Source organism: Blennius ocellaris (assembly GCF_963422515.1).
Source record: "Blennius ocellaris genome assembly, chromosome: 19".
Classification (NCBI taxonomy): Eukaryota; Metazoa; Chordata; class Actinopteri; order Blenniiformes; family Blenniidae; genus Blennius; species Blennius ocellaris.
Genome location: NC_137668.1, coordinates 9,549,216 through 9,575,277, shown reverse-complemented (window position 1 = coordinate 9,575,277; position 26,062 = coordinate 9,549,216). Strand labels below are relative to the sequence as shown.

Sequence of the window (26,062 nt, the reverse complement as noted above, 5' to 3'; positions counted from 1 at the left end):
TGAGTTTCAGTTAGCTGCTCCAAAGAAACACACACAAACACACGGTTGGCCAAGGTCCTTCAAAAAGTCAATGGGAACGAGGGTGAATCTCTCTCACACACACACACACACACACACACACACACACACACACACACACACACACACACACACACACACACACACACACACACACACACACACACACACACACACACACACACACACATACAGGGGATTTTGTTTGGAGCCTTGAATCTTTCAGCAGTCACAACAATCACAGAGTTTCTTTGTTTGCTGCAGCTGAAGCTTGAAACACGACGTCTGAACCGGGAATCAAACTCTTCCTCCGTCTGCTGGTGCTTCAGCTCAGTTAAACCTCTGCTGTACGTCTCAGCAATAGTGGTTCCTTTTAATTCGATCAGGACTTGAATATCCGAACACTGCTCAAAGGTGCATCTATATACTCAGTGAATAACACAGTATAATAATATTATTATAATATTCTAATAATAGAAACCTCCCTCCATAGTCAATGGACTTTGACTTGAACTTCCACTCTTTCCCATCTATGATGTTCTTAAGAAGTCATAGTTCTGCAATAGTTTCTTATGGAAGAATCAGGAAACCTCCAGGACCTTGTAAACGACGCATCATGATGAAGATGTCTGATCATATACATTTCCAGGACTGAGACTATTGTAGCACAATATGAGCTCCAACAATGTGATTAGTTACACATACAAATGATTGAATAGATGAGATTTGATTTTAATTGAGAATTATTATTCAAAATAACTCTTCCTCAGTCAGTTAGTCAAAACATCATAATTGGTCTCTTTGATCAACAGTAATTGTCCCTGTTTTTCATATTTAAAAGGATCTTGTTCTAAATCTGCAGAGCATGTATTTTGTCATGTATTTTTGCATGATGATATTGTAATGAAAGTTGAGTTGTCACATATTTTACCGTCCAAACTTGGACCATCTCTTAACGAAATCTCTTGAGATTCCAAATCTCAAGATATGGAGTGTTTTAGAGATGCTGCATATACTCTGTTGAATGGATTACAAATGACATTTATAGTGCCCTAAAAGACATCCGCAACCTTTTCAAAGGCCCTGCACAGGTTTCTCTCTTCAAGACTCTTTAAACATCCACAACGGCCTGTGAAGTTCACACAAAAAGGAGTTCAGGGCATCTAAAACAACCTGCAGTGTCTCCAACGGCATGTCAAGCTTCTCTTGCACAACATCAACCAGCCGGCACTGGAACTGTTTCCAGTCTTTCTTAAGACTTCAATTTTATTAAGATGTCAACAGCACTTTCAAGGACATTTCCTACTCATCAAGGACGTATTAATGAGGAAACACTGTGAAAACTTTGTCATAAATGCTCATACAACCTTTAGAATCGAATCGATCACTTTGATTGTTCCTAATTTATAATTTAGCCAACCCCTAAAACAGGTGGCGATAATAATCTACGGTAATGTGAAACCTTCATCATTCAACCAATCCCAGGGCCTCGCCTACTACATCCTCTAACGTTTCTAAAAACTCCACACAGATATGGAAAATATTTTGTTTACCCATGAGAACTCCGACATTTGGCTCCTCGGGAGACCGGAAGCTTTTCAAGGACATTTCTAGCCACTGAAATAAAATCATAAACATTTAAAGTCGTTTCTCCTCAAGAACCTGTTATTGATGTCAGAGACCTCAAGGGTGTACAACATATCACAATATACCTCTGTAACCTCTTGAAATCGAATTGAAATCCCTCTCAGGATACCAACAACCCGTTCAAGGATCACTCAAGGACGACCCTTTTAAGAACCCCTTTTGAAATTCTTTTAAAGTTCGACAACTTGAACTCATTCTTGATCTGTTGTAGACGTCTGTAACCTCCATGAACTTGTCCTTTAGAAGCACTGCAACCTCTCCGAGACCCTGTGACGTTTCTGAAGGAGAACCAATGACACCTGGGATCTTTTGGGAACCCCTGAAACAATAAAATACTTAATCACATCCTTGACCTTTCAGACCTCACAGCCTCCTCCAGGGTTTCTGTGAACTCCAAATGACATTCAGGGACACTTCTAGTCACTCTAGTGAAATTTGCAAACAAATGAAGGACCTTTGAGTTTTAATAAGTTCTTTCCACATCAAGAACGTATTATACTTGTCAATTTAATCCCCAAAAATACCTTTACAACCTCTTTAGCTAGTCTGACATGAACTCTTTACCTTAATCTCCATGAAAATACCAACAACCCCTTCAAGGGCCTTGCTGAGCTGCTCAAGGATCTCTCAAGGGGGAAGGAGGACCCTTGTAAGAACCTGCTGTCAACCTCTCTTCTCCCAAAGCACGTCAAAATAATCTTTGAGGAGGCTGCTCTTATTGTGAAGCCACCAACACACCGCCTCAAATGTGTCTTTAATCCTCCTTTAGAACCTTGAGAGCGCATGAAGCTTCCCGAGGAGTGCCGCTGAAACCGTCAACATTTAAGTACTTCCTCTCAACCTTCTGTAGGACTTCTATGAACCTCAAACAACACTGAAGGACCTAATAGAGCCACTCAAAGAAAAATATGCAACCAATTCAGAAAGTCCTCGAGAACCCATACTGAGCATCACTGTCTATCCCACAACAGTTCCAATAATTCTTCTAAACTTTTATTACCCTAAACTCAATGGCTGCCCATGCAAAGACAATTGTTTATTACCTGGAGCAGCACAATGGAGTGATTGACAGTGTGCGTTTGTATTTATTCCAATGTGAAGGAATTGGACTTGATTTAGCAAGCAGGCCGTCTGCAGCACAAAACAACACAAACACAATGAGACTCCCAACAAATTCTTCACATAATCAAATCTTAAGAGACAAAGTCCCAGAGATCGAGTGCCCTCAGCTGTTTTCACTTAACACACACACACACACACACACAACCATCTGAAGAGCCGAGCTCAGCGCTTTCTTCTCATCGGTCATTCACTCATTTACTCTCTCGCTCGTTCAGGACACAAAAACTCAAGCGTCTCTGACACACACTGAAATATCCCACTGCTCATCACTCATAGTTCCCATGATGCCTTGCAGGCCAGTTTTGTCTCGACAGGCACTGTTGTCACAGTGTGCTGAGAAATTTGATAGCTCATGACACTTTTCTCTACAAGTGTGAGATAACATCTTACGCATATGTAACCGAGTGTTTCAGTCTTTTGTTTTTTCTATGGAACTGCAGGTAACTGCAAGCATGTTCCCCTGAAAAGCGGTTCTCACACGGTGCGTAGCGTCAGCGATGGTTCTTTCAAAAGATGCTATCACGTTAGCGTGCTCAGGCTCAACCGGCTCTCACGGGTGAACCACATACATGTTGCTGCAGGTCTTAATGGGTTAAACTCTTGTAGTCAAAAAAAGAAGAAAAAAATAATCTCTAAGTCTGCCAGTTACTCTGTTTCCATTTCCCACAGAGTAAAAAAAAAAAAAAAAAAGATTTAAACAGCTTCTTATGATGGTGCAATTACACACAAAAAACGAAAATCCTTAAGTTAATGCTTACAGGATTAAACAATACAGGCCAATACAAATATGTTTATATTTGTTGGCCTCTGTGGATTTCTGATTGACTTCTGTTCAGGAAACTTCACTTAGCATGAAGCAAGCATTAAATTGCTGGTGATTTTTTTTGAGCATTCAGCACAGGTGTGATTCTGTCCTGGAAACCACCATGAGCTCCACGCTCAGCTGAAGTTACATCAGCTGGTTGGAGGGAAATACTCGGTGTCCGGACTATATACCCTTCTGTGTTTCGCTTTGGGTGATTTCCTATTTTTTTTTTTGTTCAGATTTAGGAGAGTCTGTGTCTTTTCTGCTCTTAATATCTGAAGTAGATTTCAGTCGAAACAGATCAGCCTGCTTTTCTCCCCCAGTGTTGTGAAAAGTGATTGATTAGAGTCTAATGATTGATTCACTCATTGAGTTCGGTTCCATCAGTGAGTGGGAGGAAGATGCTCTATAATCTGAAGTTACATCAGCTTAATTAAAAATGACCAGTCATTCTAGCAACCAACCCTGTAATAATGTAATAAAATACTTAAACCAACATCCAAACAACATTTCGTCCATTATTAATTTATTAAATAGGTTATCGTAACACATTTAAGGTGTATTAACGGCAGCCTATAATGTAATAATACATGAACAGAACTGCATTACTTGGAAATAAAGTAAATTTTTACACAGTTTTTGTGCGGTTTGCTCATTAAAATAGTGTAGCGGATGGCATGATTGTTATTATTCATGGATTGGGAATAGGTACTGTATAACGCTGTCTCTCAATTGTGAATTTTTTAAACAATTTAATTTGATTAATAGCAAGTTAATATATTAATGTCTTACACTTATGAAAAATTATTTAATCCAAGCGAGACGTGGACAGTCCATCCACCGTAGCGACATACACACACACACACACACACACACACACACACACACACACACACATGCAGGACGTGTTTCAGTCACCGACTAACCTCAAACACATGTTTTTGGACGGTGGGAGGAAACCGCATGACACAGAAACGCCGCCAAGCCCAACATAAGAGGCCAGAGTGTTAATCACCACGCCGCTGTCCGGCCCCACAATTTATCCAGCAACTCCCAAATAATCTGATCTGAACCGTCCACAGACGCTTAATCAGCGTGCGGAGCTGCTCCACCTAGAGGTTCCTCCTCCCTGTGGGACTCTTCCGCCAGCGTTTTCCCGGATTTAACATACAAGGTTCTCTTTGTGATGTTTCAACGGGATCAATAACTGCAAATGCTCAGAGGAGACGGTGGATTTGTAAAACACAGATGAAACATGCAGAGTGGAGTGAAGATCGTGTCGTTTTTATCTCCTGGAGGTCCTTCAATCTGAATGAGGAGCATCACCAGCATCCGTTTTCCATATTCCTTCCTTCATGTGAAGTTAGTTTATACCATTTTACATGGTAAAAAATCTTTTTATTTTAATAATCTGCCCATAGTTTAGACCAGCACATTGATTGTTTGAGTTACTTATCTTGATAGAGAAATACAGAAGAAACCTGTTGTCTCAAGGTTTTCTCCCAGGAAGAGTTCATGCTGTCTTTATCGTGTCAGAGCGGACGCTAATAAGACAACACATGTTCTTATGTCTTCCACGACTGGATATGATTGTTTGCTTTTATGTGCTAAACTTCTTCTCTTATTATAAAATCACTATAAACTTACCACACATTTAAAATACACTCAATTCAAGGGTTGTTATTATGTTACGTTCTGAGCGGTTGAGGTAAAGCAAGAAAGTTACTTTGTTGCTATAATGTTACACTAAAATGCAATTTTAAGTGGGAAACAAGTCAAAGTTTTTTAGAGGTATGAAGATGGGGAAAAGAGGGTCTCATAAAAAGATGACCACAATCACACTATCAAAACAATTATAGTTACTGAAGGTACAATGGGCTTGAAACTTCCTCTTCACTGATGAAACTTCAGATAACGTCAAATACAGAGCATCAGAACAGGGATGTGCTCACGATGACGACCAACGCAAGAGTTACTTTCCAAAGTAACTGATTACCATCATATTCAGCTGTATCTTCAGCTGGTAACTCTTCCTTCTTACAAAAAACATTGTGTACCTGAAATTACTAAATTTTTTTTAGTTACTTGCGCATCACCAGTCGTCAGAATGTTCATCAAGTAACAAGTAATTAATTACTGATGTTTTTCTCATTATTTGTTATTTTCTCTCAGAAGGCAGGAAGGTGTGAGCTCAATGTGTTTCACAGCTTTTCTAGAGATGTAAAGAGGTGAAGGAAGGGGAAAAAAAAGTCGTGATTCGGCTGCAGCTCTCTGTGACGGCGCTCCATCGGGAGAAAATGTTTTCCCGGCCGGGTCGAGGACAAACAAACTTGGAGCTTTGGCGCAGACGCAAAACAAACAAATGGAGGAAATGAAGGTTTAATTGGAAATAATAAGTAAAATGAGGCAGAGGTCCTTTGAAATCTGTACTCTGCTGAGTCTGCTGAGGGGATTTCGTCACACGTCGGAGTACAATGACGTCAAAATGTTACAGATCCCTCTGGGGTTTTTTGTGTTTTTTATTGCACTGTGTTTTTTGATTTCAGGTAGTAAAAGTTAGTTGCATCATTTGAATTGTATTCTGCAGAATTTACAGGTTTTGTAAGTTTTCTGTGACATTTAACAGAGACCACACTGACTTTTATTTATTTATCTATTTATTGCCTAAAAAACATAAAAATTAAGAGACACTCGATACTCGATAAGCAAAAGCTAACTGTATCATTTTATTAAGGAGTTACCTCGAAACTTGATCTTTTTTCATGGAATCCAGTACAAAGATTGGTATAATCAAAACAATGCAAGATCATTTATATATTAAAGTCTTTTTAGATTTTCAGTATGTTTGTGTTTTCGGGGATGTTTTCATTCTAAAACAAGTAAAATGTGAGTTTAAAGAGTCATAAATGATAAATGAAGTCTGTGAGAATGTTGCAATTTGGCTTGAAGATGAGTTTCCCCCAAAACCTGAAGCAGTGTAAATACACCTGTTATTATTATGTTTTGTGTGATATTTGCTGACTGATGTATCAGTATATTATAATTCACATGTGTTTTTTAATGTCTTACATATTAGAACTTCCTGAAACTTTTTGTATTTTCACGGTAGAAAATCAGTTTGTGTCTTTTCTTTTAGTTTATTCAGAAATATATATTTTTTATTTGTCTTATAACAGCAGTGGAAGATACAGATAGATCTGACTGAGGGCTGATCTTAAAGGATTCACAGATATGTCATATAGTTTGGAATATTCTCAGACTGAAATACGAAAATGTGGTGAAATCAAACAAAAATAAGTTTAGAAAAGTGAAGCATCTAGTTGGGATATTTCAGTGTTTTAACCTGAAATAACTATCATTTTTCCCACAATGATAATACATTTTATTGTTAGTTTGAGAGATTTATTCACAAACTTTTGCATTTTTAATGATTATTATTTAAATAATGGGATCATTACATCAGTGACCACTTAAAATGTTATAGATATAAGTCGTATGTAGGTCATTTGCTGTGATATTTGCAGATTAAATTAACAATATGTGGTCAGATTGAAGTGAAAGCAAAGCCTCTGTTGGTGAACAGAACGCAACCTCCTCACATGTTGACAGATATTACTATAGCCACAATTTTAAAAGCGCGTATTACACTTTTATTCTACATACCAGATGTCAAAATAGAATTGATTCGATATTTATTAAGGATCTGCTGATGATGCATGCAATCTAAAATCAGAAAAGCCTTGTGGAGATGATATTATGGTGTTTTTTATAGAATAAAAGAAAAAGTTTCCCACAAAGACGATGGAAAAGAAAACTTATTTGTGGGTGGAAGTTTGGAAAAAATTAGTGACACGTTTGTCCTTGAATCTAGTGAGAGTGATCGATTAATCGACTGGAATGTGGTGAAAGTTAAGTTTTGGAGGTGAGGCGCGAGCACCGGGTGCGTCCCTTCGCCGAGCCGGAGCGCTCAGCCCGGGGCAGTCCTACCTGTTCTCCCGGGGCTGGTGCTCCAGCAGCGGCCGAGCAGCAGCAGCAGCAGCACCGGGGAAACTCCTCCACATCCTCCGGGGAAAGCCTTCATGTCTTTGGGTCTGGTTTACGGTCCGGGCCGGTGCGCGTGAGGTGAGGCGGTGCGCGGCTCCTCCATGCGCCGCGGCGGGAGTCGAGCTGGAATGATCCGAGCGCAGGAGTCAAGCAGTGCACACCTCTCTCTCTCTCTCTCTCTCTCTCTCTCTCTCTCTCTCTCACTCTCTCTCTCTCTCTCTCTCCACTTCTGTCAAACTGGTTGTTCTCTGCAGGACAAACCTTCACCATGATCCCAATTAAAGCAAACGTGAGGTAAAAAAAGAAATAATCAATACTTCTCCAAACAACCCTTCATCTCAGAATCAGAATCAGAAAGGGGCTTATTTCCAGGTATCGTTTGCACAACACGAGACATTTGTTTAGATGAGAATGGTGCAACACAGTAGAACAGCAAACAAGGTAAAAGGTGCAACAAGAATTAGAACCAGAGCCAACACAGTGTGTCCACAAGTGAGATTAGGAACGAAGTGTACGTTAATATAACGTAAATTCACTGCCTCTATTCTGGGGGGTTTTCCTCTCTTGTTTCAGTTTAAAACAAAAGGTGTTTGCACATCATTGCATTTTGCATCTTTTGTTTTAATCACAAGCTCTTGTTAGTTTATTCAAAACTCGAAAAATACAAGAATCTTTTAAAAAGAAAATCTGAGACGCTCACTTGTTTAATAAATACTTTGAAATTTGGAGTTGTACAACTGTCGCACTAATTCACCCAAACTTTATTTATCCAAATAAAGTGGCAAATTATCTGAAGATGGGTTTCATATTCAGATATGCAATATGCAAAGCTTGATACGTTTTTTTTTTTTTTTTTATTAAAACGTGTTTAGTCCACAGTTAGTGGGTTTCTCCCTCGGACGCCCCCTAGTGTCCGCGGGACACAAATCAGCCATGAGCTTCACATTTTCATTCCAAAGAAATCTGATTTGTATTCATTTATCTAAAATAAACTATCAGGTTTTTTTTATTGTTACATCTGAAATCGAGATTTGATCCGTTTTCTCTTAAAACATGCAGCAATGATTAAAAATACAACACAGAAAAGTTCATAAGAAAGTGTGTCTTTAGTTTAGTTAGCGCTTGAATGTTTTTCGAGAGGTATTTACTTGTTGGAGAGGAAATAAGTGGCTTGAAGGAATATTCATACCCCCTCAACTTTTGCACATTTTGTTCCATTGCAATCACAAATTTAAATGTAATTTATAAGCCCTACAGGGTTTTCAATTTGATTTACAAACAGGTAACTGGTGTTCAGAAAGTATTAATCCGCTCCCGAGTCAATATTTTGTGCTGCCATTTTTTTAGCTTCATCCACAGCAGCACATCTGTTGGGCTACAGTGTGTCTCTGCCAGCGTTGCACATTTACAAACATTTGTTTTCACATTATTGGGTCACTGATTTCACCCATCATGCAATATTTTTCACATTCATAATTAATACCAGCTTTCTGTGTGTGTGTGTGTGTGTGTGTGTGTGTGTCCTCCGCCCAATTCTTGCCAACAAAGCATCTGCGGAGGCTGTAAACACAAGAAAAAGCACGTTAATGGGTTTTGTGGCTGTTTAGTGAGAAACAGTTTGACAGCTTGTCGCCAGGCAGAAACACCTCAGCTCAGCTCGATGTGGGTCACGTATGAAGTCCAGTGACGCCAAATAACACAAACTCGTGGTTTTCACATTGTAAGACCTTCATGTGAAACAGCTTTTCAAATCACGTCCACTCAAAAAACACAATTTGTTGATTTAAGGTCATTCAATCATGTCGCGCATTTCCACCTATTCCGATTAAGTCGACTGAATCCCGTTTAATCTGAACGACATGTATTAGAATGAACCATGAAAAACTCAAAATGCTCATGTTAATCAAACATATTTTAGATATGGGAACTTTTTTGAGCAGAGAAAACACACATATCTGGTCTCCTCAGTCTCTTCGTTTAATCTGCAACTGTTGAAAATAGTTCAAGTTTTGCATTAAACCTTGTTTTGCCATTTTAATTTAGTTTGATGGCACTTACAATCAATTCACTTAGAAAAGTGTTTTAATACCACAATTTACAGTTTTGACCTCCGCTTATATCATGATTTCTACCCAAATGTTGAAGAGCTGCTGCCTCTCTCTTTAGAATGGAAGAGTGGGGGGAATATATTTTCCAATTAGGAGAGAAGAAACATGTTTTCTACATGTTTTGTCCAATATGGGCATTTAAAATGTGATTATTGAACACACTGATCAGGTTTGACTTCAGTAAAGTAGTAGTGTAATTTCTCTCTCTCTCTCTCTGTTGTTCCCTCCCTCTGTGTTTGCAGGTGGAATCAGGTTAATGGACTGAGAGCTTTCAGTGGAGAATAATGGAGATTTTTTTGTGGGGTGATGATAGGAAATGTGATGAAGGAAAATAAAAGAAAGGAAAAGTGCTGAAACAGTGGCCTGCGATGGGACATCAAGCATTCTAGCATAAACATTGCATTGTGAAGTCTCATTATATATTAATATTTACGCGGAGTTTATAGATGGAGAGTTTGTTGTTTAAGATGGATTGGGGGTGGAACGGACAAGTGCTTCACCTCTTTCTACGTTTCTACTGGTAGTTGTTGACAGAAACAGTAGAAAATGTTTGATTTCGGAATGAAAATCAATAAAATTAAATCAGGTGAACATACGTAGTGTTAAATGCATATATATACATGTATAAGGCTAATAACACATGATAAAACCCAGGCGTATACAGAAAGAGTGAACTACTTTCTCTGAGGCAAGAAGAAAATATCAAAGTCGTGTTATTATAAAAATGTCTAAAGGATGTGAACGAGTGCATGAAGTGAAAAGTTAACGCCCCATAGAAACATCGCCGACCTCTGAGGGTTGACCTGAAGTTGTTGACGTTCATCTCAAGTAAACAAAGTCAACAATCATTCAGTTCAAGGAGAGTTTAACCTTAAAAAGAGAGGAGCGAGGAAGAGGGGGATGAGGGGGATGAGGGGGATGAGGGGGATGAGGAAAACAGAGGAAGAGGAGCGGAGATGAGGAGTGAAGGAGTAGAGAGGAGAGTAAACTAATTAGCCCAGATGGCTTAAAGGAAAGCACCGGAATTAAGTGTGCCACGTGTGTGTGTGTGTGTGTGTGTGTGTGTGTGTGTGTGTGTGTGTGTGTGTGTGTGTGTGTGTAAAATCAATATCTGGCATTGAAAGTGAAAATGTCCTCGGGCGACACTCTGACCTCACGCTCCGAGAAAATCTGCACTTTGTCCAGAAAATAATCAACAAATCAATTCAGGTGTTTTGTTTTCTTTGTGTATCTTTTGATATTAACGTGATTCGTGCGGCGGATTGAAACGTACACAAAAGAAAACAAGCCTGTGAGGTTACAGCTAAACAGGAACTGGGACACCAACAAAACATCTACGATGAATTGAATATAATAAAAGGATGTTAAACAAATGAAAGGACAATATTTCAGGTTGTAGGTTTTGAGAGTGGATACTTGAAGTATGGTGACTGGAACCAGCAGTGTAAACACACATTTAAATTATTTACATGCTAGCTTTAATTTTTAAATGAGAGCAAACAGAAATGGTCTGGATGCTGCAATCTGTCCCGGACGCAAGGAGCCCTGAAGCTTGAGGAAATCATGACGCCCCTCGGCCCTTTGCGAGCCACAGTTTGGACACATTGGGACACGTAAACGCTCTGCGTTTGCTTTTAAAATGACTTTTTTGTTGTTGTTGTTGTTCTTTTTTAACACAATAATGTCCGTTGGAACCAGCAGAATGGATCAGGTTTCTCTCACTCGGATTTTCAAAACGAGAACAGAGACGTGTCACCATATCTGCTCAAAACTCAGAGAATACATTTGTGACCATTCGAGAATGGATCGGAATCCTCAAAGTGTTCTGGAATGAGCCACAGAGTGACTCGAGAGTGTTATGAGTTCTGAAACGCTTTAAGAGTTTTAGAATGTAGAGTTTAATCAAGGGTTGAAGATTGTGTTCGACATGTAAAAAGTCTCAGTAGTTTTAAAAACGCTCAGATTTCTAAAATGTCTATGGGTGTTCTAGAACCGGCCACAGTTGCAGTACAAGTTCTAGAAAGTCTCTGGAGTTGTGGAATGATTCAAGAGTTTTAGGATATAGTTTTTTTCAGGAGTTCAAGAACATATGAGCCTCACAGTACTAAAGATGCTCGACAGCTTTAGAATGTGTCACAAGTTAAAATATCCTGAGTTGCACCCCAGGATGGAAATGTTTCATTTCCGTGATTTAAAGTGTGAACTCTTCACTTGCTGACGTCTTTAATTTTCTTCCTGTTTCATCGACATAGATAGATAGATAGATACTGACATCAACAGTAACAAACTTCTGAGAGTGACATAAAGAAAGATTCCGTCGTCGTGATATACGGAACTATTGTTGACGTAGGTGTTGGATTTTAATAATGTTTTAATTGAGGACAGCACTTTACTTATGAAAACCTTAAACTCTTGTATTTTGTTAGGACAATTGTTTATTTATGTCTTGCTTCTTTCTGAATTTTTTTTTTTTATAAAAGAACAAATTCTGACACCATTTATGATCAAATCTAATAGACAGAAAGCAAGTAAAACTGAGATTTTTGTCTGCTACTGCCATATTCAAAATACTTGCCGGATTGTCAGAAAGCGATATTTAATAGTACAAATAATTCACTTTAGATTCAGGAACACTGGTGTGCAGGAAGTGGCAGCATGGTGGCACGACATTTCCTGTATGCAAGAGTTGACAAAAGTAACAATAAAATGTTATCTTCAAAAAATGTAATGTTTCAAAACATTTTTTTATGTCCACACTCCTCCCTGGTTCCTGCAGAATGAGAGCGCCATCTGCTGGCTGCACGCTGTCAGTGACAAGCTGATTCTCATGCCTCTGTCGTGGTGTTTATTTATCTGTTTAGTCATTTATTTCCTCTGCAAATTGGAATAAATTACATTTAGGTTTATTTGAGTTATTTTACTGTCGTTTCAATCACTGTTTAGTTATTGTTGATCTAAAATTGTAATTTTAATGTTAATTTTAAGGATGGTTTTAAACTACATGAAACTAAGCTAAGCTAAGCTAAGCTAAGCTAAGCTAAGCTAAACAACATCCACTTTACAATATTCACTTTCCAGTGGTTGGACTCTAACACTGTACTCCTCTATACCAGTAACAACTGGCTATGCTATTTGTTTAGGAATTACTGTCATTGTAACTTTGTGACATTATATTTAGCTTCACATTTTGACCTTTTCCATGCACACATGGTGTATGCTGCTATAAGGCGTGGACATATTTGTGTTCAGTGTAGAGACCTGTGGAGGAATTCTAGCGGATCTCGACGCCAGAACAAAGTTGTGACTGTTCTTTGTGTGTGTCTTTTGTGACGTCTTAGGAAGACCTACCAAAAAAAATGGTCCTAAATAATTCATTTTGGTTCATTTCTCATGCGTTCATCACGACTCTTTATTCAAAGGACGACCCAGTTGGTTCAGCGACACCTATGGTGGATGTCGAAGGTGTTAAATGCCTCAGGTTGTGGATAGTTATGTGGCTGAGGCAGTGTAAATGTCTCACCTGAAGACCTTTGCTTTCCATTCCTAGTTGATTCCAACATCCATATTAGTTCGAGATACTTTATTGACCCGTGGTGCCAAATGGATGCTTTTCTAAAACATGGTAATTGCATAAGAATCGGTTAAAATGCACTGATTTAAATAAAACAAAAAAATCCACATTTCTATAATACTGAAGGCACATCAAGTGTATTGTGTGCAAGAAAGTGCAAAAAACAAGACAGTGGTTAAATGTCAGTGTCGTGCAGTCTAATGGTAGCAGGAAGGAAGGCATTTCTTGGGGAACAATGAGCCTTTCACGCAACCCCCCCCCCCCCCAGCTGTTATCTACTATTGTATCACATTCAGAGCCCCAGCTGACTTCGGGTGAAGGCAGGTTGGCTGAACAAGATATAAACTACCACACACACACGTGCCATTTAAAGCTATGATCGATAAACACGAACTCGTGTCTTTGGACTGGGGCATTGAGTTATACCCTTGCACACATTAGGAAGAACATGCAAACACCATACACACTTTGAAATGGGGGTATTGTCACTGTAAGGAAGGAACACGAGGGGGATGCAATCTGCCTGGAGCTCTGTGGGAAAGCTGTGGTCTCCTCAAACTTTGAAAACCACTGGTGCTAATCATGTAATCCACGTTTATTCTTGGGGGAAATGACTGGGGAAATATTATAAATAGGTGTTATCACCAGGTAATTACTTTGTTTATTCACATTAAAGCTCCAAAACTAATCTTCCTAATCCCAGAAGCCCCCTGATGTTAACCCTTTTAGTTAACCTGTGACGGTGCGTCCTGTAGCGCCACCATCAGGTCATCACGTGTGCAGCTACCTGCAGAGTGTGAGAGTTTCCCCATCAGCCCCCCTGCTGCTGCTGCTGTTTTTATTTACCTCACGTGTGCAGGTCCAGTTGAATATGACTGAGGACAACGTGTGTAAAATGAGATTGTGAGATTAAGAGATAAGGTCAACTGCAATGCATGGAGGGGTGTGTGTGTGTGTGTGTGTGTGTGTGTGTGTGTGTGTGTGTGTGGGAGTGGTCTCGTGTGGGTCACGTGGTCTGGGCCTTTGTTGATGTGATTCAGGGGAGAAGAAGAAGAAGAAGAAGAGAAGAAGAAGAAGAAGGAGCAGGAGGACAAAAAAAAAACAAACTCCTGGTCCTAACAGACCGACCGCAGCCGTCCAACCTTCCCCGGCGCACAGTCGCTCCGCCCCGGCCGGGCCGCAGCAGAGAGCCGCTCCGGACCTCCACCTGGATCTTCGTGTCCGCGGCGCTCCGCGGTTGTTCCCGGGGCCGGTCGGGAGAGCTCGTTGGCAGCGGGGGCTGGGGGGGGGATGGAGGCTCCGTCCGGGCTGTGAGCAGGCTGCTTTAAGGGGGAGGAGGAGGTGGTGGAGGAGGAGGAGGTGGTGGTGGGGGTTCGGTGCGCTGAAGCCCCAGGCCCTGCGCTTTGCTTTGTTATCCCGGGCTTCGTCCTCACAGTCCTCCTCCCGGCTCTCTCCGCGTGTTTTCCAGCCCCATTCGCTCCCTGTCGTCCACCATGGAGCCTTTTCCTCCTGAAGGAGTTCGTGGAGCAAAACACATGGAGCGGCGCAGGATTTACGCATTTTAATTGGCTGCGACGTTGAGAATCAGTTCCTCTTTTCTTCCTCCCCCGGGGTGGATTCATACTGAGGAGGACTCCTGGAGAAAAAAACCTTTTTTTATTTTTCTTCTCCCCTTCCTTTGTCTTCTTTTTGGCTGTTCATCCTCTGCCACACAACAGATCTGCCCCCTTTAAATCTCCTCCTTTATCCCACCGTCCATCTGACCTTCCAGTACCTCGACCCCCCCCACTCCCTCTTCATCCTTCCCTCCCTCCTCCATTATGGCTCAAGCGTGCCGGTTCTCCTGCCTGCTGCTCCTGCTGGCTCTCCCCGCCGCCCGGAGCTCCTTCCCCCGCAGCGGAGGCTCGGACTGCGGCCCCGGGAAGGCCGCCGACTGCCCAGGTGAGATGCGCTCCTGCTCGGCCTGTGTCCTGGGGAAAGGTGTTACGTGTGTGTGTGTGGAGGCTGCAGGTGCGCGCAGGTCAAAGGTCACCTGGACGTGCACGTATCGCACCACGTGACCCACATGGACGGAGGCTACCTGACGTCCGGTCACGGCAACAGGAAGTTAATCACACCTGTGAGACCCTGATGTGGGAAGAACAGATGTTTCTAATGTGTGTGTGTGTGTGTGTGCCCATGACCACTCCTCACTGCTCACCAGGCTCTATTTTAAGGGTTAATTACAGGGAGGTGAAGCAGGCCAGGCGGAGGCTTGAACATATGTGGAGCTGTTCAACATATGTGACATCTGTGTTACTCTTGAGTTACTCTGAGTTACTCAGACTAACTCAGAGTACTACGGCTGTCGGCCTCGGGGCAGAATCAGTCACGGCGCTGCCTCAGGGCAACTTTTCCTGTTGGCTTCTGTGAACTGGCCCTTTAAATAACCAGGAAGCTGAGGTGTCTTCAGTGTTATCATACATGTTCTTCAGGCAGGTTGAGATGCTGGAAGGCTTCTGAGCGCTGGTCCTGTCGCCGGTGAAGCACTGTTCGGTATTTGCGTGTGGAGATAGGAATCGAACCTGCAACCTTCCGCTTGGAGGAGAAGGCCGCTCTACCAACCGACCCATGCTAAAGATTCAAACCTGCTCTCCTGGATGCACAATGGTAGTGCAAACCACTGCCCTGATGTTGATATGAGGGAGGAAGATGGAAAACTATACACAGGAAGCCCAGGATCGAACTTGTGCATTCATGATGTGAGACAACAATGCTAACCACTGACCACGTCTCTTTGACGAAAGTCACGGTTTTTAATCGACTATTATGAATGTTAAAAACACGGAGATGCCTTAAGGCCGGGATCAAACCCTGCTCCTCGTATGGCCACGGCGATAACCACTGCTCCACCGTGCCACGGACTCCCATCAAAGAAAGGACCATCATTCAAAACTGAACAGTGGAACTTTTGAGGTTCAGAGCAGGTAGAACACCGATAAAGAGTCAAACTTTGGTATTCCTGCAAGTGAGGCGGCAGCGCTAACCCACCGCCACGCCGCGCCGCCTGGACTTTTCACATGCTGCTTCCAGACTTCCAGATGTGGCGGCTAAAATAAGTGCGGCGGTGTGGCTTTGTGTCTTTCTGGGGATCTGAAGGAGCGAATGTGTTTGATTTCTATTTCCAGAGGCTCTGAACTTTTTTTTTTTTTCCTTTTAAGTCAGCTTCGTTCACAGATGTTTTCCTGGGTAGATGCTCTGCCCTCCTCCCTCTCTCCCTCTCTCTCCCTCTCTCTCTCTCCCTCTCTCTCTCTCCCTCTCTCTCTGTCTCTCACCTGCGAGTTTGTTTTCTGACACGGTGTTGATCCGACAGAGACCTTGTCGTCTTTCCCTGCCATCTCTCCGGGTCCCGTTGGGAGGTTGGAGTTTGATTCCTGCACAAGTTTGGTTGTGATAATCTGCCCCCCCCCCCCCAGCAGTGGTTTTCTTTCATGTACGTTCCTCGTGGAACCACAAGCTCCACTCATTTCCTGCATGGAACGACAAATTCACAACGAATAGAAACTTTAAAAAAAAAAAAACACTATTTCTCTGCATTAACTCATGGTCGTGCTTCTATTTCTATTTCATTGTTATTTAATGTGTTAAAAACTCCTAATCAGACTTAATATTAGTGCAAAACCTTCAGTTAATTGCATCTTGTGCTTTAAAAGCTTTAAAAGCATTTCTTCCTCGCGGTCAGTGATTATTGCAGGAAGCGTGGCTGAAACAATCAACCGTGACACATTTATAGTCATGATATATAAAACCCGGTTTATTATGTGGAACCTGCAGTCTGAATAAGCCTCTTTCTTTGTTGGGCGGGTGACATATTGTATAACAATGTCATTTTGTTTCTTCTAAACTAACTGGTAATAGGAGTGAAATAGCCGTGCTAAATATTGGAATTAGGTTATTTTCTTTCCTATAGCAGTACAAACAACAACCTCTCTGGTTTCACATTAGCAAAGCGTCTCCTATCCCCTGATTAATGTGTTTATCTTAGAAATAGGGACTAAAAAAAAAACAAACAAAAAAGTTGTTAAACATGAGCTAAAAGAAATTCCACTGTAAGTTTTGTTGTTGGTAGAAACACATTGTATTAAAGAATTTGTCTCTGGAATTAATATAGTATTTCTCATCTATTCTAGGTCACCCATAATTAATCATGCACATGCAACCTCCCCACTATGTGATACACTGCTCATGTAAATAGTTTGCACTTATACTTTTAATAATAATAATACAGTGACTCGTCACGTCCCAACAGGAGTATTCAAATAGGTGTTTTGAATGCGATAGGCTAATTTCATAGAGGAATAATCTGCTGGGAGCTGTTGTGTTTTCTGTGTTTTGGCGATTGTATGGGACGAGGAGACGAGATATCAGAAGCAGGGAGACGACGGAGTCACCAGAGCGTGACTCGGGGGGGGTCGGAGGGCTCTTTCGCTTCCGCTCGAGGCTGCTGGGCTTCGCTCCCTTGACCTTTTGGGAGTGCGACTCTTCCGTCAGCGCAGATCGCCGCTCCACCGCTCCGCTCACTCCTTTACGATGCGCCAGGAAGGAGCTTCTTATCACGCTCCGGTTGTCCTTTCATACCGAGTGGATACAAGCACTTCGACATCGGAAAGCGCAACTTTTTGAAAACTGATTCCAAAAATTCCACCAAAAAAACGCAACTTTTCTGAAATGCTGCCACGTGGTTTTCAAAACGTTGCTGTATGAACGTGAAACTTTTCTGAAACAGAAGCACACACAAATCCAACAAATCCCTTTTCCCCTTGAAACGTCGTCATATAAATGGCGCCTAAGTCAGGAAGCTGAAAAGCTTAAGCCCTGTAACGCACATCAACGGTCATTGAATTGGTTTCCACATGTGTTTCCGTACACATCTGTACAATCACGTAAAGCTCTGTTGCAATTTAGGGAGCGACTCCCCGCTTTTATATGCCGGAAGCTAATGTTAGCATTGAGGCTAACTCCTGTAAACTCCCCATTCTGCTAAACTCAGCGTACACAGCAACTTGCTCTTTACTGCACGACGGTTGAACCCACAGAAAAAGAGCAAATTAATTTGTTTTTCAGCTCCCGACATCCTTAAACCCGAGCTTGTTTTCACAATAAAAGTCACGCGAGCTGCAGCACACTTTAGTCTGAGCTGATCCCTGCATACTCTCTAAATTCCCTCTCGAGAAATGTTTTACGGGGCTTTTTTTGCTAAATATGATGGTCGTTCTCCTGTGATGATCCTTTATGTAATGTGTCCTTCATCAGACCTGATTCTGCTGATGTGTCCTCGCCACCGCCGCCGTGGTCGTGGTCATCGTCCCGAACGCAGCGTTTCCTTTCTCCCGCTCTCGTCTTCACGGTTCACTGGCTCGTCGGCGTCGCAGAGTTTTAATCGGCATCTGAAAACCAGTTCACGTCTCGGTGACACACTTTAACTGAGTTACAGTTTGACAGGTTTTTTTTTTATGTGAGAGTCGTTTACCATCAAACAAGACTTGTATTTCCTGAGATTTTAATATTTGCTGTCGTCAGAAAAGATGTGATGGTTGAATAATGAAACTACGTATTACTCTAAATATAATTATATATTTAGTCAATAAATATATTGACTAACTGAAAGCACTTTTTGGGTATCAAGTGTTTTTGTTTTTTCTCAGTCTAGACACTCCTGAATGCTTATCATTTGCCTTTGTGTAACGTCGTTATTGTTTTATCTCTCTTTGATGCTCCCCCCAGTGCATTTTGGTCATTTTGAGATCATTTCGATGCGATTACAATTCTTAGAATGACTTTAAAACATTTTAATTTCATTAGGTGCTGTTTCTGTCCCGACTTGTGAGCATTAACTCAACAACCCCTCAAAACCAAGTGTTGTGCTGCAACCTTCACCCGCTGTGAATGTATTTATTTATTTCTATTGTTGCAGTCGTCCTATTTGCACTACTTGTTCTTTTCCCATTAGCATTTGGTGAGGTGAAAAAAAAAAGAAGAAGTGCTCGTCCACTTAGTCGATGATCTAAATCAATACATCAATCAGTTAATTTGCGGAGCGCTTTACAATAACCGAGAAAAAAATTAATAAATAAAAAAGTGCAGTTGTGTGCCATCAGGGCCTCGGCTCTGTTGCGGCGGTTTGTCGTTGAAGCTTCTCCAACGTGATCAATGCTTTTGGTTTTCAAGAGAGACGTATAAGAACAGTGTTAGAAAGACTCGCACGTTGTCTCTGCGATTGCTTGGTTCATTGTTTCTGCTGTGCTTCATGCTCCGTGTGTGTGTGTATGTGTCTGCAGTCACTTTGTGTGTTTTGTGGCGTGAAGGTTGAGTATCAGTAGTATTAGTTTGTGTGTCTGCTCACACTTGTCGAATAGCTGCGAAAAGGTTGCGTCTTGTGGATGTCAGGTTGAGTTGTGTAGCTCTCCGACGTCCCCGCAGACCGGACTCGCTCTGTAAACAAGCCTGGTGGTTACTATAGCAACCAGGTATGTGTGTGTGTGTGTGTGTGGGTGTGTGTCAGCAGGTCGAAGTGGCTGGCTCAGCACACGAAGGTATTTACTAATTACAGAGGAGGCGGGGGTCACGGCCCCCTGTAATTACTAAATCTTAATTGGCTGGCCTGCAGGCCGCTGGCCAATCAGCTGCCATCAGGAAATCACTACCCTGGATAATAGTGTGTGTGTGTGTGTGTGTTTCTCTTGCCTTGTGAGGACTTCATTCATTCATTGCAGCCAAATCGACATGCTCCTGACTTTATTTTTTTGGTCCTAAATTGTGCCGTTTTGAGTAAATCATATGAAAAGTATCTTAAATGATGTAAAATTGTCAAAATAAATGTGCTTCATTGTCGTTTTTAGCATGCTAGCGTGATTGTTAGCCTCTATAAGAGCAGTCAAAGCTTCAAACAGGCAGATTTAATGAAAACAACAACAAAAATAAATTTTTGCGTGTGTGTGTGTGTGTGCACTTTTTCACACACACTTTTGTTTGTTTTCAGATCTGTCGGAAAAGAAGAGTGACCTGCGCGTGTGCGATGCCGGGACGTGTCGCTTTGGAGGAACCTGCCGAGAGAACGGAGCCGATATCAAGTGTGTCTGCCAGTTTCATGTGAGTCACACACACACACACACACACACACACACACACACACACTACACACTACACACTAAGTGTTTTTGTGGTTGTTCTTTCTTGTTCTTTTTGTGTTATTTTGTTTTCATATTTTTTTGGTGTGTGTGTGGTTCAATTAACTGTTGTCTATTTGTAATAGTTTTGTATTTTTGTTGTCTTTGTTACATTTCTGTGGCTGTTTTGAGATTTTCATTCAAAATGTGTGACGATTCCGATCCATTTCTGGTTAGTTTGTGCCTATTTGACTGTTTTGTCTTTTGGGATTGTTTGGTGTTATTTATTGTCGTACTCTTTGTGTTATTGTTATTATGTGTATGTCACATTGTTAATGTTTCACTTATGGCCTCTTTTTTTTTAACTTTTTTGTGTCCTCTTGTGATTATTTTGGTCTTTGTCGACATTTTAGCGCTTGTGTGGTTGACTTTTCTTGTGTGTCATTATTATTATTATTATGCCATCATTATTAATGTCTTTGCAATATATTTTAATATATTTGAGACTGTGTTTTAAATACAGTATTTGTTGTCTTCCAGTGCCATAAGAAGTACATCCCCGTGTGTGGGTCAAATGGAGACACGTACCAGAACGAGTGTTTCCTGAGACGAGCCGCCTGCAAGAAGCAGAGAGCCATCAGCCTCGTGTCTGAGGGGCCCTGTTACCACGGTAACCCATTCACACACACACAAGCGGTTCGCTGACCACTCAAGTCAGCCGTCAACGAAATGAAGCGCACAGGAAACCGAACGGTTTCAGCCTCAGTCCCGCTGACGCGCGAACTTCTGCCTTTCCTTTCCAGACGCTGGTTCAGGATCAGGAGACGGAGGTCAGTGGATTTCACAGTCGAGTGTTTGAATTCCCCGAACGGCATTTTGTGCAACGCTGCTAGTCGTGTCGTTATAGTCGATTCATCCTTCAGAATAAAATCTGTGTCGCTCCGTGTCGTCATATATGGGGTTATTATCTGACGTTCCGACTTCCCGCAGATGACGAAGGCTCCGGGCGCGGGAAGAAAACCTCCAAGTGTGGAAACTGCAAGTTTGGAGCCGAGTGTGACGAAGACTCCGAGGACATGCTGTGAGTCCCTCTCTGTCTCTCGTCAGTCGTGTCTCAGCAGCCCTCTGGACGTCTTTTCACTTTGTTTGTGTCCAGAGATGGATTTTTTAAATTTTATTATTATTTTAATGTCCAGCTCTGTGTTACCATGGAAACATCACACAGCCTCAGCTGCACATCAGAACACCGTCTAAGTCGTCAATGTCAAATCTGTCTTCCACAAGCACGTCCTTTAAAGTGAAAAGCCCCCCACGTAGGCGCAACGCGACTTGACGTCTTTGTGTGTGTGGTGACTGTTGTTTTTTTGTTGGGTTTTTTTTTCGTGTGTCCAGCTGCATGTGCAACATCGTGTGCAACGGCCACAACGACAACCCGGTGTGCGGGGGCGACGGCGTCACCTACGACACGCCGTGTCACGTCCGGGAGGCGTCCTGCCTCAAGCAGCTCAAGATCGACATCAAACACGTGGGGCGATGCCAAGGTAACCGGGGGGAGGGGGGGGTGGCGGCGGAAAGGTAGAAGGTTTTCAGTTCATTCATATTGAATGATGACGTGACCCCAATCTAAACACACGCCTGTTTCCGTGGCCTTGTGAGGACCCTCGGTGGCAGATTCAATCCCCGACTGTAACCCTGAAACAACCTTTTAAAGGCCAAACACACACACACACACACACACACACACACACACACACACACACACACACACACACACACACACACACACACACACACACACACACACACACACACACACACACACACACACACACACACACACACACACACACACGGAGGGGGGTGTGGGATTAACATGGCTGACTGAACCTCCAGCTGGTCACATTTTAACACGACGACCTCCTGCTCTCTGTTTTTTATTTTTCCATCTCCGCCATGTTTGTTCTCTCCTCTCCTCCTTCACATTCTCCGGATTTTATTCTGATTTATTCGTAAAGCCGTCTCTTCCGGCAGGGTCGGCAGGAGCCCACGCTTTTCATTTCAAAGGAGAAGCACAGAAAAAAGAAAACACATGAAAGTGCTTATTTGATAGCAGTTGGATTTGAATATTACGTGCGTGGCTTTCAGCTTCAGGAGTCCTTCACTGACTCGCTTCAGTCGGACTTCAGAAGTTTGATTTTCAGACTGTTTTCAAAAGTGAAGCGGGACGGAGTGGTCTTCAGACTGGGTTTGATGAGTTTTACCGTTTTGTTTTTTGGTGTCGCAGTGCAGTAATCTTTGGGAGATATTTGCATTAATTTCAAACTTTCGGACTCAATTCCAACCTGTTTATCAACGAGTTGTTTTCTACTTTAGTTCCTTTTAAGATGTGATTTTTTTTTTCCCCCAACCGGTGACAAAGCAAGGATCCTCTTTGTAAAAACCAAATGATTAAACGCATTCCTTCTGTGCTTCCAGATAAAAGCAGGAAGGAAGACAGCATGAAGAACAAACCAGACATTTACGGTGAGACGTCTCTCTCTCTCTCTCTCTCTCTCTCTCTCCCTCTCTCGCCCCTTCTCCGCCAACCATCAATCACCTCTCCTTTCCGCTTCCAGCCGTGTCTAAACCTGGCGAGGGGGAGGGCTTTGCCGATAGCCCCGCCCCCTGCCCCGAGGACTACTCCCAGTTCTGTGAACACGGCCAGTGTGAGATGAGACACAACCTGCCCACCTGCAAGTACGAGTCCACAGACGCCTATTACCGTCAAACCACATCCTTTGAAATCGGCAATAAAGTGTGTGTCGTGTCGTGTGTGCCAGGTGTGAGGCGGCTTACGGCGGTCCCCAGTGCGACCAGCTGCTGGACTTCAACATCCTGTACGTGGTGCCCAGCGGTCAGAAGCTGCACTACGTCCTCATCGCCGCCATCATCGGCGCCGTGCAGATCGCCGTCATCGTGGCCGTCGTCATGTGCTTCACCAGGTCTGCTTCCACCACACACACACACACACACACACACACACCAAATTCAGCTCAGTATAACATTTTAGGCTCCATTAATTACAAAGTGCAACAAGAAAGTTAGCAGTAAGCACAGAGGAGCTGCTGCCGCCGATGCAACAGTTACAATCCATCCATATAAAAAGGTTGTGTTTCGTCACACTGGGCGTTGACGTGCCGTTTTTTTTTTTTTTTTTGCTTTCGTTCCGGCAGGAGATGCAACAAAACGAAGCGCGGCCGCAGACAGAAGCAGCACCTCGGCCACTTCCCGTCAGGAACGTCCTCCAGGATGATGTAGCTGCCCTCGCCCTCGTTTTCTCACGTTTTTTATAGAAAAAAAAAAACAAAAAATAAAAAATCCAAACCAAGTCATAAAATTTTCGTACCACACGAACAGACTGCGGTTTTTATATCTCCACTTTTTTGGTGCCTCTTGGTTTTCCTGCCTTTTTTTTTTTTTTTCTAAGATCATTTTTGGATTTCTTCTTAAAGGGGCCTTATTATTCTGCTTCTTTCCCCTCCGCGGTCGTGTTCATACCCCTTCGGTGCAGACGGCTTGTCGTCTGCTGCCGTCCTCTCAGACTCTGAAACACTGTGGATCCTCTGACAACAGTCGAAAAAAAACAAACCTTATTTATCTGATTGTATCGTCACTCTGGACCGTTCCACAAGTGGGAAAACTCAGATTGTGTCTTTTTTGTGTTCATCTTGTGGTTTTAGCAGCCTTATATGCTTTTTCTTTAGTTTTCCATGACGCCTCGCATTTCTAGCCGTTTGAAACGATACTAATGCTGCTGAATACTTCCTGTGGGCATTTAAATACCTATAAAATCACAAGTTATTAATACTTGCTTGATGATTGTCAGTAAAGGAGACGTAAAAGCAAGTTGTTCAGGGTTTTTGGTTTTTTTTCCAGCAAATTGTGAAAATGTTATGGTATTCCAGTGAACACATGTAAGAAAATGTGAATATATCATTAAATTCTTGATAAAGTAGATGAAACTTCCTATATGAAATCTGTTGGGGAATTCTAAGTTAAATAACATATCCTGTTGTTGTTTTTTTTTAATGTGTATTTTTGATGAATATATCTTTTATTGGAAGCTAAGTTGTTGAATTTAAGCCATTTAACTTTAAAGTCAAATAGTGGATGTTAAAGGTACAGTACACATGGTTCAGGTTATGTCACACACAGCGATTGTTTTTCAGCATTTGTTATTGGTTTTTTACCAAAAGACTTCGAAATTCTTGTTGTCACTCGGAATCTGCTGCTTCTTTTATTCTTAGAGACTCACTTCACCACCTTGTGGTACAAAGTGGTATTACCAGACTGATCTGGTTGGCGAGCGCGCTCCGTAGATTCCTCTTTGACTAAGAACGTTACACACTAAGCGGCGGTATTTAAAATGCGGCTGCAAGTATTCAGCAGTGTCACATACAGGAATTTAACTACTTTGTGAGATTCAGATAACTTTTAACATTTTGGGACATTTGTTTGTTTGTTTGGTTTTTTTTATGACCGTTTTGAAGCGTTTCCTCCTCTTTTCTTTTCACGTGTTCCAGTAACTGCCACAAATGTGTCATGACGCCTTAATTGTCCAGGGGGCGCTTTGCACTGGGACTCCAGGATTATCAGGGACCACTGAAGCCCTCTTTTGTGTTGTTATGTTGGCTCTCCGCCGTTTGTTTTGTTTTTTGTTGTTATTTTTGTCGCGTCTCACAGGGTCGATGACATTAAGCTCGTTTATTTGAAATGTTTTGTATTTGTTATTGTGGGACGCACCCCAAGAACCAAAATGCTGTTTTTTCTACTGCTTGAAAGAATAATAATGGTACAGACTAACATGTACAGGTTGTTGTTATAATTATTTTATTGCCTAATTTTCAGATGACGCCATTCCGGAAATGGACTCCCAACGGGTTTTTGTTTTTGTTTGTGTGTGTGTGTGTGTGTGTTCTTTGACAAACTGATAATTTAAATGACTTTTGTGGGGTTCCTTCTTTCTTTCTATCTTTTTTTTTTTTTTAAGTATAATTTGTGACTATGGTACGAATTGTCCGTGTTGGATGTTTCTCGTGGTAGAAGGAGTAGATTGATAAGCTGAGGCCGAGGTCCCTTCACACGTCGCGATAATCGGATCAGTTTGAGGGGTTTTTTTTGTTGTTGTTTTTTTCTTGGTAACTTTTCTTCCGAGCGGCGCCTGAAGGGATCCGGCTGGTTTTACTGTAGATGTTGCATAATGCATGAACCAGTGAAGTTGTTGTTTAGACTGTGCTGTAGATTCAAACTAGAATTAAATTATGATTGTTTGAACCACTGCGTCCCTGTGTGGCTTCGTGTTTTCTCTCACGCCGGCTTCAGGTTCCATGAGCTTTGGCCTTCGGGGGTCAACGTACTGGACGGGTCACGGTCAAGATCTTCCAGTAGGATGGGAGGCCGAGCTTTCAGTTTCAGTTGAAGGAGGCTGACACTCTACTTTTATGGTTCGACTTAAGACTTTTCTTTTTAATAAAGCTTACTATAAGAACTGATCCAGGCCAAGCTGCTATAGATTTAGCCTGCTGTGTGTCCTCTCTCTCTCTCTCTCTCTCTTTACCTCCCT

The 26,062-nt window shown here is 42.0% G+C and overlaps 2 protein-coding genes across 2 annotated transcripts in view; one reads left to right on the top strand and one right to left on the bottom strand.

The window, feature by feature from the left end:
- LOC308143726 (melanoma receptor tyrosine-protein kinase-like) overlaps positions 1-7,688 on the bottom strand; it is a 39,859-nt gene extending 32,171 nt beyond the window's left edge. The window contains exon 1 of the mRNA XM_080514625.1: positions 7,580-7,688. Within this exon, the coding sequence (XP_080370751.1) occupies positions 7,580-7,673 (94 nt within the window). The 5' untranslated portion in view covers positions 7,674-7,688. The remainder of the gene's footprint in view (positions 1-7,579) is intronic.
- A 7,070-nt stretch (positions 7,689-14,758) lies between these two features.
- Positions 14,759-25,729, top strand: LOC308144251 (tomoregulin-1-like). The gene is made up of 10 exons (XM_080515316.1): positions 14,759-15,256; positions 20,334-20,443; positions 21,001-21,130; positions 21,264-21,290; positions 21,451-21,541; positions 21,853-22,001; positions 22,936-22,983; positions 23,076-23,196; positions 23,280-23,441; positions 23,673-25,729. The coding sequence occupies exons 1-10, from the start codon at positions 15,136-15,138 to the stop codon at positions 23,755-23,757; spliced, it is 1,044 nt and encodes a 347-aa protein (XP_080371442.1). The 5' UTR covers positions 14,759-15,135; the 3' UTR covers positions 23,758-25,729.
- Positions 25,730-26,062: the final 333 nt, after the last annotated feature.

Excerpts from the sequence above, each read along its gene's own strand:
- LOC308144251 (XM_080515316.1), top strand. The coding sequence starts at position 15,136 with ATGGCTCAAGCGTGCCGGTTCTCCTGCCTGCTGCTCCTGCTGGCTCTC. Across the intron at positions 21,291-21,450 it reads TTCAGGATCAGGAGACGGAG|ATGACGAAGGCTCCGGGCGC; the intron begins GTCAGTGGATTT and ends GACTTCCCGCAG. Across the intron at positions 21,542-21,852 it reads GAAGACTCCGAGGACATGCT|CTGCATGTGCAACATCGTGT; the intron begins GTGAGTCCCTCT and ends TCGTGTGTCCAG.